Source organism: Poecile atricapillus, chromosome 6, assembly GCF_030490865.1.
Source record: "Poecile atricapillus isolate bPoeAtr1 chromosome 6, bPoeAtr1.hap1, whole genome shotgun sequence".
In the NCBI taxonomy this organism is placed as follows: Eukaryota; Metazoa; Chordata; class Aves; order Passeriformes; family Paridae; genus Poecile; species Poecile atricapillus.
In genome coordinates, this window is record NC_081254.1 from 31,112,448 (window position 1) to 31,126,991 (window position 14,544).

The 14,544-nt window shown below is 34.2% G+C and overlaps 1 protein-coding gene across 5 annotated transcripts in view; it reads left to right on the top strand.

Moving 5' to 3' along the window:
* Nucleotides 1–14,544, top strand: part of ATRNL1 (attractin like 1) — a 432,748-nt gene that overhangs the window by 204,422 nt on the left and 213,782 nt on the right. For all 5 annotated transcript variants that reach the window (XM_058841794.1, XM_058841795.1, XM_058841796.1 and 2 more), the window contains one exon: nucleotides 14,030–14,091. In XM_058841794.1, coding sequence (XP_058697777.1) covers nucleotides 14,030–14,091 — 62 coding nt within the window. The remainder of the gene's footprint in view (nucleotides 1–14,029; nucleotides 14,092–14,544) is intronic.

The window sequence follows — 14,544 nt, forward strand, 5'->3', positions numbered from 1 at the left end:
AGAATGTGTGGGAAATAATTTTTATAGCAGGTATTTGAGGATGAGGTCCATATCAACTTCTTTTTCCCTTTTAGTTAGCTTTCAAAATGTATATTTCATTTTTTGAGTCCTAGAAAGGGATGGTTTGACATGATTTCCTACTCTCAGATATAAATCAGGAGACTGTTTTATTACATAATAGCATAGCTTGCATAAATGCACTCCATTTATGAAACCTCTTACATATTTAGAGAAATTTCATAATATGCCACATTACTGTGAGTTGTTCTTCCCAGCTGGAACAACGGCCTTGGGCATGAAGCCACACAGTTGGGCAAAATAATGGCATCATTTTATAGCTTGATAATGGCACCATTAGCACAAGATATTATCATATCACCTTTTTATGGATACTTATACTTTAAACCAAGCTCTGTTATATGACATAAGTGCAGCATTGGAACAGGCTTCAAAAAATAAAGGTGCAATTTTTCTTTCAACAAGTTAAATATTGTAACATTTATGTAGCTATTATCTTTATTCTTTATAAAACAGTGAGCTTCTCCTTTGGATGTCTAATAGAAAACCCAGCAATTTTGCATCTGAAATACGTACTCTGGTGTAAGGTGTTTCTTGACCCATCAAGTGAGACTTTTCCTCCCAAACAGATGGATGAGAGCTCCACTCTTGGCCAAATTGATGCAGTCTCTCATTCTTTTAGTCTGATAGAGCTGCTGGTGCTTTGGAGATTATACAAAGTGCAGGTTCAAAAAGTTCATTTTGAGTGTTCCAGAACTCAGATTTTTAACTCTAGTCTCAGTTTGTAATTGCTGATCTGCTTACAGACTGCCACTTCATCTTTGAATTCAGGCCTTGCTCCTCAAAGCACATCTCCAATTGCAATTAAAATGTGCAAGACCTACTCTCTCAGACAATCAGCTTTTTATGACAGTGCAATCCACAGCAGTAAAGATTTCTGAGAGTTTTTCTGCTCTTTAGTAGATCACTTTTGCCTATGGATGAACTACAAATACTTTCATTCAGTAGGATAAAAATCTGAAACTGGGAATATCAGTTATCTCTATGGAAAACACATTAGGTTTTGAGTATTTTAAGGAGTGTACTGTGCAACTTTACTGCAATTTCTTCAATTATTCTTCTCATCTGTTCAAAGTTTGGATCCCAAACAACAGATGAATTGTTGCTGAATTACTTGATCTTGAAATTTGTCAGGCAGTTTGAGTTTTAAGTAGGAAACACACTTATGTGAAATTCTGTTGCAAGAATTATGGAAAATCATTAAAATTTTCCCTTGATTTGAGAGCTTCGATTGCCTTTCACTTCAACTGGAATTCTTACATTTCAAACCCAACATCTTTAAGAGGTGTTCAGATGAAATATTGGTATAATGACTTCGCCCAGGAAACAGACCAAAACCTATCAACCTTCAATAAAGAAGAAGTTGACCTGAAATTGCACTTGAGTTCTGGTATTTTTGATTCCTATCAGGCTTATATAGCACAAGAAATATTTGGTGACCTTGAAAAGTCACTAAAATCTATAGATAGAATTTTAGTAGATAAGATGTAAAGGAAAATAAGGAGAATTTCTTCATTTCATAGGAAAAAAAGCATCAGGAATGTTTATGGTAGAGACTTGATTGACTATTGAGATGTTTTCATCTTTGGCATTGAGATTTTTCATCGCAATAAAGAAAAAGTTAATTAATAGTCAAAAATATACAAGTCAATAACATAAATATTATAGCAGACAGCAGTTTGTATTTTATATACTTCTTACTGGAAAGGCATACTAAGAGTTTTTTGGTAATGCATTAATTAAACTTCAATTTCAGAAGACTTAAAATCTCTCAGTTGATTAATTTTGGAAGAATATTAAGCAGATTTGAACAGCTGCTTTTGTTTTTTTTAAGACCAAGATTGGAAATGTAGTAATTAATAATGAATAAACTTTTTTTTTTCTTTTTATTTAAAGATCATTTAAAAACTGTAATAACTGTATTGTATTATTCCACACAGTGGTTGAGGCTGGAAGGAACCTCTTGAAGATGAAATGAATGATGTTGTCCAAAGATGGAGTCATTGAGTAGATAACACTTCCCAGTGCAATTCTTCAGGGCAATAATGAAAAAGCAGAGAAATGCTCTTCTCAAACTATAAACATTAGACTGCTGCTCCTGTAATAGCTTGTTGCAGTAAATATATAGTTTATATTACTTCAAAGTATTTGTCATCATTACCAGAATCAGGGAATTTCTCTTGGGAACTTTTGGTGTAGAGTACTTTGAGTGTCTGTCAGCTTCTGTCAAAATACCACCTGGTAACTTTTTTTCTTCTCTTGTGACATAAACAGACATTTGCAAGATGTATTTATGCTTTACAATTAAGAAGAAGCATAATACTCTCTGGTACAATACATGGAGAAGGTTAAGTTTCACTTGAACTAGATAGTATTTGTTGTTTCAATTAAGTACTTTTAGCATGGATGTCTCTGCACTTGCCAGCCTTGGAAAAATGGAGATGAAATTAAATCCTTCAGAAATCCTTTTTCTATCTTTTCTTCTGTTACTGACAGAGAGGCCTAATAACCTGCACTAACAACCATGAGAAGGGAAATAATCATGCTTATTCATGAAATCACAGAGTAATTGGAGTTGGAAAGGACCATCTGGAGATTGTCTGACCCCTCAAAGCAGGGTCAGCTAGAGCAAGTTGTCCAGGGCTTTGTTGAGTCAGGTTTTGAATCTCTCTGAGGATTGAGAATCAATACCCAACCTGTCTGAGCAGCCCGCTCCAGTCTTCGATCCTCCTTGCAGTAAAGAAATATTTCTTATGGTGAAATTAGATTTCCTGTCTTTCAATTTGAATGGATTTAGGTTGTAGTTTAAAAATACAGTTGGTACATAAACCACTTTTAACTTAGTGTTTTAAAAACAAAAAATAAAATTGGGAATTATTTCTGTTGAAAGAGTGTTGCAGTATAGAACATCTCATTTGTGGAAATCACTTGTAACCCCTGAATATGGTCGTGTGTTTTTGTTGTACTGTTTCCCACCAGGCTAAGTCAAGATTTCAGTAAACAACATAAATCAGCATTAAACCCTCTACAGATGCATAAAATAATTGCAAAAACCCCTTACTTGCAGCTAGAAACCAAATTAAGCGTTCTTTCTCAGAAATAATAACTATACAAATCTCTAATTTTTCATATGTATGTTCTTGTCTCAGTGACAACCATGAGAGTGCTCTCATTTGGAAAAAGGGATGTTGGAATTATCTGGGGAATTTCTGTAATCATTGAGGAGAAAAAACACCCCTTCTTTTTGAGTATAGTCAGTGCATTTAGTTGAAGACATCTATCTGCTGTATTTTTGTCCCAGAAAACGTACTGAAAATCTTTCCTGGAATACTCTGAGGATATTTCTTACAAATGACTGTTGGCAAGATAGATACCTTTAAAATCTTTAAGTGAGAAGTTCACTCTGCAGGGAGTAAAGAGTATGATTTTAATTTCTTAACTTTACTTTTTCAATACCTTCCTGCACTTGGAGCCAGGTAGTCTGAATTGTCATTTCAAGTATTTGTTCCTCTGTGCCCTGCTCATAGCTCTCTTAAAAAAGCCTGGTCAGGCTTATAGAGTGAAATAATTGGAATCTGTCGAATATGATGATTTTGTGGGAAAATTTTTGGAGAAAATTGCATTGTTTTAGTTTCTGAAACTTCGCAGAAAAAAAATGTTTCAGGGACCAGGTTCTCACTTAATTTTTGTTTTGTTTTTAAGCAGAACCTTTTCCCATTTTTCAAATTCTAGGAAAGTAATTTTTCCTTTAAAGGCTCATCAACACTGTTTTATGTTTTTTTGGGCCAGCTGAGCCAGTTTTTGAAAACTGGTAGCTCTGGGAGAAAATAGTGACCTCAAATTTCCTAACTCTCTGCAGAACCCCCCATATTTTGTTCTGAAATTTTGTCTAAAATGATTCTGCATATTTGATACATTTATAGGTAATTTCTTCTGTTTCCTTCAGTGATGTCTGATAACGTGGGCACTTTTTTATGTCTTCCCCTCAGCTGGTATATTTTGGGATCATCTCTCTTCTTCTCTTATCAAAAATCCTGTGGACTCTGTTTTTAAATTCAATCTTTGCACCCACAGCTGTCCACTCAGGACATGCAGAGCTACATTCTGTAGCTTTTATTTTTTAGGCAACAATGTTTTGTTAGAAGATTTCCTCAAATTTACCAGATTACACTTTGGGAAACGTTTCCTTAGTTAGAAGAAATCTTTTTTCTGAGGCATGGAGGAAGGCTGGAAGATACCTTATCTCTGGTAGACTTACTCTTCCAAATAAGTTTCTTACTTATTGCCTTACACCCCTGCCATATGGATTCAGAACAGTAAATGAGGTGTTTCAGAATTCCAAAGTAAACATCTGTGTAACATAAACTAAGTTTATCTTTCTTGAATGTGGGTTTTTTGCGTGCAGGATCTTTGCCCTGACTCATGTGCTTGTTTTGTCAGAAGATGATATTCACTATTTAGAGATCAAATTAATCTATGCAGACACATCCTCTCTCTTTCTACTCAAATTAAAAAATCTTGATACCTGAACAATAACCCCCAAAAACAGATCTTAACATTTCTGCCCAGAGTTGGTGTGAAGTATTCGACATGAGAAAGGAAAAGGCACAGCCCATGTCTTGACAGAGTGCAGGCCAGCATCATAATTATGTAGAGGTCTTGAAAAGTATTTTCATTTTTCTCTCTGAAGGCATGAAGTGCTCTAGCTGCAAAAGTGTTTATTTTCCTTGGATTTTGATTTTGTTAAAGCTGTTCAACAGTTAAATGATTTTTGTGGATTTGCAAAAGCCTGATTAAACAATTAGAGCTTCTGGAAAATATAGTGGGGGATCCAGTTTTTAAAAAAGTGAGAATAAAAAGTGCACTCAGTGCTGACAACTTTAAATATTTGTTTTCTTTTCAACAATAGGGCCTTTATGAATTGAAATAAATCTGACTGCAGTTCCTTGCTGCTTGTCCATGAGCTCGTTCTGAGCTTTGCAGGTAGCCTGCAGATCACAGTTCTAGGTGATACATTCATACATAACACTCTCATTTCTACATTTCAGTTATTAAAGTTTCGGTACAAATGCTGTAGTTCCATGGGGATGACTGTTTGACTGTTGCCAGTTCCTATCAGTGGATTCCAGCGTGTCATTGCCAAAAAGGCAGCACGGTTCTGTTTATTGGAGGAGTTTCAGCTGCTCTCCAGTTCCACATTGCTCTGAGTCTTCTTGAAACCCAGTTACTCATCCACCTTTCCCAACCTAATCCCTGCAAGTGTTATAAAGGTTTCTGCCATTTCCATTACACATTTCTCTGCACTTTTGTACAAATACTCTTCTGAGTGTGACAGCATATCCTCAGTGATATGTCAGTGATCCATCACCCTGACTCTACAGAATGTACTATGAGGGTGAGTGAAGTCTCAAGCTGACAGTTGTATCTGCTTTTTTTTTTCAAATTTATTACAGGTTGCACTATAATAGAATTTCAAGTGAATGTTAAAAGTTAAATGAGAGTAAAATTAACATAACAGAATTGAATCACAATTTATTCTGCTAATCCTCACAATTTAATTTTAATTTATTTTGTAAAAGTCTCAGTTCTCACTTTCTGCATTTTGATCACCTCTTCAAGGAAAAAGATAGAACTTATTTTCTTGCTTATATGTTATATAGTCTCTTTCTTGGTATGCTGGGTGTTTTTTAGGTTAGTCAACTACTTCCCATTTATTTGAAGGAATTAATATTTTCACATTTGTGTGGTCTCTTCTTTCAGCAGAAAATCTGTTAGAATATTCTTACCCCTTGTATAGATAAGTGAACATCACCCCTTACATCAAACCTCCACACTTCTCTGTCAGTGGAATAAGCATTCAATAAAAAGAGCCTAATTTGTCTGAGTTTTTTCTTCATACCTTTTTATGTTTGCTCTTCTAAATTATATCAGTTATTATGTGTCCTCTTCATTCTCATGCACATGTAAACCACTCCCTTATCCTTCTTTGCAGACTTTGGTTTTCTTTTCTACGAGATGTGTATCTTCAGTAAAAGATTTAAATAATAATAAAGCTGAAGAACATTTTCTCTGTAGAGTTTAATGAGATTTTGGTGTCTTCCATTGTCATATTTTCACAATGATGATCAAAATGATTCACTTGGGTACACACAGTCTTGAAAACGCCTACCTGACTTCTCTTTTGGCTAGTCTTTCATGAGAGGCTGGACTAAGTATTTCAATTTCTTGTCTTAGCATTCTGCTGTGAAATCCTGGTTTCTCTGATGCCAAAAAGAAGTCAGTAGGTATTTACCACTGATAGTAATGCAATCAGTACTCACCTGTGGAGAAAATAGTGAGACTTGAAAACATTTTCTGTGTGTTCTATCACAGTGGTCTTCATAGGATGAACAAAATTCAAGTATTTGTGCTGTGGATAACTGCTGGAATGCAGATTCCTTCCTCTTTTCAGAAGTAATTGCATCAAATATGGTCACAATGACTTCTACTACTCTCATTGTAGCAGTGCTATGTACATCAAGGAATTAGAGCCTCTGTCTTTCGTGGCCTTATCAAAAGGTGAGGAGGAGAACGAGAAAATACATCAATGAATTTCTGACTGAGAAATCTGCTTTTTGGTTGTTTTAGACATTAGAGAGGGGAATCACCAAGCACCACACAAAAGATCAGAAAGTGTAATTTCTACAAAGTGGTATTATATGCATAAATCTTCTGAAAGACAGATACCTCTGGGATACCGTAGGCCACAGACTCCTGTGTAATCCATTACCCATGCCGATATAAACCTTTGATTTGTGGGTTTAAACCTGAGGCTGAGTAACCTCATAAATATGCTAATCCACCGTAATCAAGAAAAGTGCCATTGCAAATACAAAATTTTTATTCCACAGCTCTAACAGCTTTATAGCATGCTCTACATTTATAACAATAAACTTTGGGAAATTACTCTCTTCATGTTTAAGAAAATGCTTTGCCCTTTTCTTGTCATCTCACAATGGGTTTTACATACATTATTTTGAATGGCATGATCTTTATGCAAAATTCAGGGCATGTTTTGCCTTCTCTAACCACGTATTTGATTTGTAAAATGAACAAAACATTGCATAAATTTTAAAAATTCAGCTTTTGTAGCCTTATAAAAATTTTATTATCATTTTTATTAGGCTGGAGACCAGACAGTTGGTTAACTGGTAGATTGTCTAGCAAAAAAAAAAAAAATCTCTTACTGTAGATGTAAAAAATAAATTTGAAAAAAAATCTTATCATTTTAGCAGCACATTTTCCATCTCTGTTGTATATGTTTCTACACATGCACATAGGCTTGAATGTTAAATGCCATGGCCATCATATTAAGTTCTGCAGTCATTCAAATAGCTCCATATGAAGTTATTAATTTATTTAAGGTGAAAAATATCTTGTATGAAAGATTTTTTTCTGTTTATAAACTTCAGAATACAAGGAGAAGTGGAATCTGCACCTTGAGAGATACAGATTAACATTGGAAAAAATTCATTATGTTAGCAATGGTGTGTTGAAACAAATTTTCTAGACTGGCCATGGAATATTCACTCTTGGAGGTTTACAGAACTTACCTGGGAAAAGGCACTGTTGGCCTGATCTGGTGCTCCCAGTAGCCCGGCTTTGAGAGGGAAATTGAATAATCTCAGTTTGTGATGTTCCTCCCCATCCCCCTTTCTGTGACTCTGTGATGATAAGAGCACATTCCAAAACAGGTGCAGCTTTCCTAATGAGAAATTCCTTAATTTATCAAGTCATAATAAGATGTCAGAAAAAGTCATACCAAGAAAGCTGAAACCTGGAGTTGAAAAGAAAATTCAATTCTAGCAAGTGACAAAAATGGCTTTTCCTTAATGTAGCTTGACAAACAAAACCATATCGTCATGCAATGCTTCTCTTTGTAGTAGAATTTAATCATTCAACTCTGCCTGACAAATTCTCTCACTTCATTCCCTTCACTTCTGTTTCTAATTTTTCTTCCTGTCCATTTAATCTAGGCAGGCTTTTAAAAACCAGAGTTTTGAAAGATGTTGTCTAGAAATCTGCTGTTTCACACAGTTTGCAGGAGAAGTCAATCCTGCAAAGATTTATGTCTAAAATAACTTTTCAGTACTATAGGTTTTTGTGCCAATTACTTTTAATCTTTTTTTTTTAAATTTGATTTTGAAACATGTCATTTGTCTCTTGTCTGTCTTTTAAGTTTCTTCCATTCTTCCATTGACTTTAATATTCAATATTTCAATTTCTTAATAATGTCCATATGAATCATTATGAAAATGCTTTGCACACTGAATAAAACTGTAAGTTAAATAACAGATTCTCTCCCCCAGATTCTCTCCTTCACTTCCTGGAGTTTTTTTTAATGTTGGGTTTTTCTGTGTGGTATATGTTCATATGTATACACAGGCACAAAATTGAATAAAGAAGTGGAATATGCCTATTAAATTTAATAGATAAAGTGCCTATTAGGTAGGAAAAGAAGTTCAGCTGTTATAACCTTATTGAGGAGTGTCTTTCATCTTACTTGAATACAAAACTAGATTGTCTTTCAGCCTCTCATGACTCTGAATAGTGGAAATAATATCCTGTAATTATTACATTTTTTGAGAAATGGAGGGGTGGATATTTGGATAATATGTGTGCCAGCATGAGAGACAGGGCTGCAGCATGCAGAGATAATCTGTGGAAGCTGTTTATCAAATCTTGATGTGAAGTCTGACTTTCTTTGTTATCTTTCATTTTCTATTTATGTTATCAGTATGAAAGTTTTGTTATCACTAAATCTTATCATCTGGGAGGACTGTTTGTCAGCATCAGACTGAATTCTTTACAGCCATTAACACAGCAGAAGGAAGCAGGATTCTGCTAGCAGCCACTTAGCTTCATGTTGCTTCTCAGATCTTTTAAGCCCAGAAAAAATATTTCTTTTGCCTATTTTATCATTACACTGTTTTACAGAAATACCCAGTGAGTACTTACAAACCATGGGAGAAATTTATCTCACCTAATATTATTTATATTCTAAGTTTGACATTAGGTCTGTAGTTTAAACTAATCACAGAGTCCCAGTGTTGTTAGTGGAGAGAAATGGCAGCTCCATAGGGTGATTCCTCACAATTTCTGAGAGTTTTCCACATCTATTTTAGAGTCACTCCCCTAAGAAATGCCTTTCTATCTGCTGACTATTATAAGCTAGCTGACTAATTTAGACTAGGTTCACACATGGCATGAGATCAGATATACTCTGCATGGCAAAATTCAGGTACATTTTCAAATTTTGTTTTTCAAGTTCTACGAAAGCCAATAGATGGAATAAATGTGTGGCACTTTTAGCCTCCAAGAGTTTAATGTTTCTCTTATTTAGACAGATGTAATTTGTTGGTAATCTTGTCCTTTCCTTACCATGTTCCCGTGGAATTTCTGTTTTCCAAAGGAAAGGAAAATATATTTTGTGCTTTGCCAGTTAAATATTTCTTTTGGGAAACTGACAATTTGCTTCCATCCATCTCTCACTTTTGCAGGCCTCTCTTCATAGTTAAAGTCCAATGTGAAAGAAGAGTCAGAATCATTTTTGCTTTCTCTAAAGATATCCCAAGATATAATTGTACTTATAATTGAATTTATATTTAAACAAAAAAAATCAGAATATATTTTCCTTTGTAAATACTGATTATTCACTGAGTTTGAAGATATCCATAGATACCATTCCCCATCCCAAAATTATTGTGTAATCCATAGTAATGTCTTTAAAACAGTTTAAACTTAGGTCTCTGCAGTCATGTTTCTGCAGAGTAGATATCTAAACTTCACTTTGTACAATGAAATTTAAATGTGAGAATTTATGTGTTTAAATCTTCCAGCATTCTCATTCTATATTATCACAGCGTGTGATCTTTTACATTTTCCTTATAAAAAAAGTTGTACACAGAAATATAGCCACCTACACAAGTATTTTCCTCAGCTGACTCTCATATTTTTTTGTCTGAAGTTGCCTCAGTCAGAAAGTGTCCCTCAAGAAAGTATGAAATATAATGGACACCAAAATATGTCAGCCTTTATGTTCAGTCAGTATCCATTTCTTCTGATTCAGTACATACCTAGCACCGGTGTGGGAGTGTGTAATAGTTTTATCCAAGAAGAAATTAAATTATGTTTTTGATGATACTGAAGGAAGTAATAATTCTGCAGGGTTTAAGTCTGCATAATCAACACAGTGCAGGCAGTTTAGTTTGGGTTATGTCTGACCTTATTGCATTATGTTTCCAGGTTTAATAATTAGACCTTCTATCAGAGTTTTGCAATGTATTTATTTTAGTTTCTCTTATTTGTTCATTTTTAATTTGTTAACGGTGGAAGATGGAAAAATTGTATTAATGGAAGTATTTGTTCATAGTTTGAGAGCCTGAGCAGATAGGAGTTTGCTTTAGTGGGTAATGTCATGAAATGGAGCACAGATTACAATTACTTTTTGTGTACATTATTTGAATATATGAAACATTTTCATGGATTAGGTTCCTTTTTTGTGCAAATGTGCAGTTTTGATTTAGTGCCTAGTTTTCCTTTTCCCCAATTGGTGTCATTACAATTGTGGAGATGGCTTCTTGACACTTATATTTTTAAACTAAAAGTTTAAAAGTTGTAAGGGCACACTTTCTTTTTCCATATGAAAGTTGTGCCTGAGTTAGACTTTCAAGATTGTCTCATTTTTGTAGCGGAACAGATCTTGACCTATTGTTCTGTAGGACTCTATTCCTGCTGCATGTGATAGTCAAGGTAAAGATGAACTGGAGCAATGGGAAAAATGAATCCATTCCCTCAGACATTAACTTCTGAGGGCTGGAAAAATCAGTGTTCAGAAGTTCCTCTTTCAACACACCTATTCCATCCAGCATTATTCACTGTAAAGTGCATTTCCTACATCATGTCCATAACCAAAACATGAAAAGTTAAGAAGTACCATGCATTGGAATGTTGATTACAGTGCAACCTTGAGTCAGTGCTCTCTGGCATATTCTGCTGCTTATCTGACTTTTGAATCCTTCGTTGCTGTAGAGGATTTGCCAGCAGTCACAATGCTCTGTCTTCCAATTTGGCCATGTATTGCTAAAACAGTTTGTTTGCTTGCTTTTTAAAAAACCATATATTTCAAAAACTTTAATGTGCCAGAGAAAAAAAGATATACATGTCTGTTGGAAGAATCCCCACAGTTCACCACAGTTCATTTGTCACTCATCAGCCTTTTCTTCATAGGCTTTTCTCTCTAAATTTCTCTCTAAAGACATTCAGCTGGAGCACATGTGTATATGTATATATATATATATGTATATATGTAAAGCCCACATTTGACATTGGAATCTTTTCATTCTGTCACAGTTTTCTACATTGAATCTGTTGTATATTGGGGTTACTTTGATCTGATGGAATACAATTGCAGTTCACAACAACAACAACAGTAATGATAATAATAGCAATAAGTCATAGAGGTTATTCTTTACTGTAAGAAATTATGTTCCACACAACACGTGGTTCTGTTCTGTAAGAAAGGATAGAAAGGATATTTACCTTCTTCCTGATTTATAAGAGAAGACAGAGATAATGTTTGTGGGATCCACAGGCTTTTTAGATGTTTTGGGGAAACTGAAAATTATTGAGGTATGATACAAAATAACAAAGGAGATATTTGTTTCCAATATCTTTAAGTCCAATATGAAAACCTTGTGTTGAAAGAGCTTTTCTTTTCTTGTCCCTTATCTATATAGGCCCAATCAAAAAGACAATTACATTCATATCTATGTGAAACCCCAATGGAAATAAATCTTTTTAATTGTATTATGGTTCTTTGTATCAGTCCTAGGTTCATGACATTTACTTGCTTCTTTGTGGTCTACTTATGATTAAAATATGTATTCTTTTTGTTAATGTTCTGTGTTGAAATTAGTCAAAGATGCATGATACTGTGCAGAAAATACTGAAGTTCATCTTTTAAACATGAACTCTAATGAAATTATTAGAAGATACTTGATTAAAATTGGAAATTACTTTTGGGATGAAACTTTCTGTCTAACTGTGTTTCTGCTTTAAAGTACGAGTACTTTCAGGAAAATCCCATACAACCAACCCAGGAAGTCTCACAGACAGATGTTCTTCCATAAATTCACAAACATGGACTCCAGCAGTAGAACATTGCACTTATCTTGAGTAGATGATTAGATTAATAGAAGCTGGAAAATGTGGAATCATTCCTTTCGTGTGCAAAAACTTTTTATTCCTGAGCTTTAGACTATGCAGATAATTTAATTATTGATAATGACGTAAAATCATTGAAATGTTGTTAATCTGCTTACTCCATTTTTGTTGTGTGCTGGAAAAGAGAAATAGAGGTGCTATAGTTTCTTAAAAAAACTTGAGGTGACTTTCCTGGTATGATTGTGATCAGACTGCAGGGTTTGATTGCAGACTGGAGTTGTTTCTAGACTCACAGAGGCTGTTAAGGGATTCCAACACCTTGAATGAAAACAATTGTAGTAATGCAAAATCTAAATGCTCCTTCAATAAAGAGCATTTCAACAGGTCACAAAAAGTGAACTCTATCAAAACTGAATTTTTTTGTCCTTGTGCTAGTTCATCACCTAAAGTATGGTACTTGTGAAAAACATTCTGGAAACACCAGGAGTGAATTTGAATACTAAACAGTATTTGAAGTAAATCCAGACAGCATTTAAAATATGAAAAATGAATTTGGAAAGCTTTCATTTCTGTTCAAGGTGTACTTGAACAATTGTTTGTGCTTGGAATGCACTTTATACTGGGCCAAAGAAGTCTTCTGGTCCTTTCTTAGATGTTATCTTTTAGTAATTGATCTATGTTTAGCTGTGTTTGGCTGGCACAAGGCCATCATTATCACCATTGTTACTGAAGCTTACATTATAGCTTTGGCCTAAAATTAAAAAAAATAAAAAAAAATAAAAAGAAAATATTGAGTGTCATGAATTATCATTTCAAAAGTTCACAAGTAAGCTATGAAAGGGATTCAGAGAACTTTGGGGTAATTACTAGTCCAGATCAGATCTTAAATGCAGAAAGATTTCTAAACCAAACAATTATTTGAAAAGAGTGTAAATATAGTTAGACACTTTGTATAATTCAAAGTAGAAGATTCTCTGTATCTTTAGTTTGATAATTATAGATGGAAAAACTGAGCAAGGCAGGGACTTATGGATATTTGTAGATATAACATAAATATTAAGTGCTGTTCTTAACATTAGCAAAAAGTACTTCACAAAAATAATTATAGTCTGTACTGCATGCAAGTGTGAATGTCTCTATGTATATGCTGTCTTAGAGATAATTCTTAAATTTTCACAAAAATTACAGCAAGGAGCTGAACTAATGCATGTTCTGGTGAGGCTGTAAAAATGTAGCCCAAAAGAATATTTATTACTTTGTCTTTAAAGTAATTTGTTTGAAACTGTTTTATTATGCACCAGATTTATCTTTTTTAAAAATTAAATTAACATATGCATTAATTTTGGTATTGTACAATTAAAATATTTTAAATGCATTAATCTTAAGCACTATATGTTGTTTGTCTTCTCTAAAAGCATGTTTCAGTGTTATTAAAATGGAAGATGGTGTTGGTCAAAACAGTTGACTATGAACAAGGCAATTTATAACAATATGATTTCTTAATATTTTTCATATTGTTTTAATTGTTCATTAAGTGGATATTTCCATTAATTTTTGCTTAAGTGAAAGCATTATCTTCCGTTGTTTGTATTTTGATACCTGCAAGGATATGGGAATTAGCTGCAGGTGTGTGCAGACTAGACTGAAATTACACTTGAAAGTAATCATCCATGGAGCCATAAAGCCCTCACCTAAAAAGAGCTGTTGAGTCTGAAAATATTGTAATTTACTTCTATTTTATTTGCAGATTGCCTTCTCACAGCACAATACTATCATGGATCTGGTGCAGTTCTTTGTCACCTTCTTCAGGTAAATTGCTTTTTTTGTCTTCTGACTGAAATCCTGATGACTCTTTACCATGAAACCAGTGTCTTAACCAGCTTCTGAATCTTGAGAAATGCCTGAAAGGAGGCCTTCAAACTTTGCTCCCTAATTTGCAGTGTCCAGACCAATTAAAGGCAGCTGCTGGAACCTTGCATTACAGAATTGTGTGTTTCATATTCAGTGGTGCAGTCTTCAAACTGCTTTAAGATTAGCTGGGTTTGTACCATATATTACAGTGATTAAGAAGATCCAGCTAAACTCAACTAATTCATGTGTGTGATTTCTCTATAAACACTTCTATGGAATTACTTAAAATGTTCAATAGCTTGTTATTTTTAATAAAGCACAGCACATCACTACTAATGTTTCCATGGGTTAGAGATTAATTGTGAAAGGCAGTAGCTGATGCCTGAGATTTGATTCTGGAAGGAATGCAGG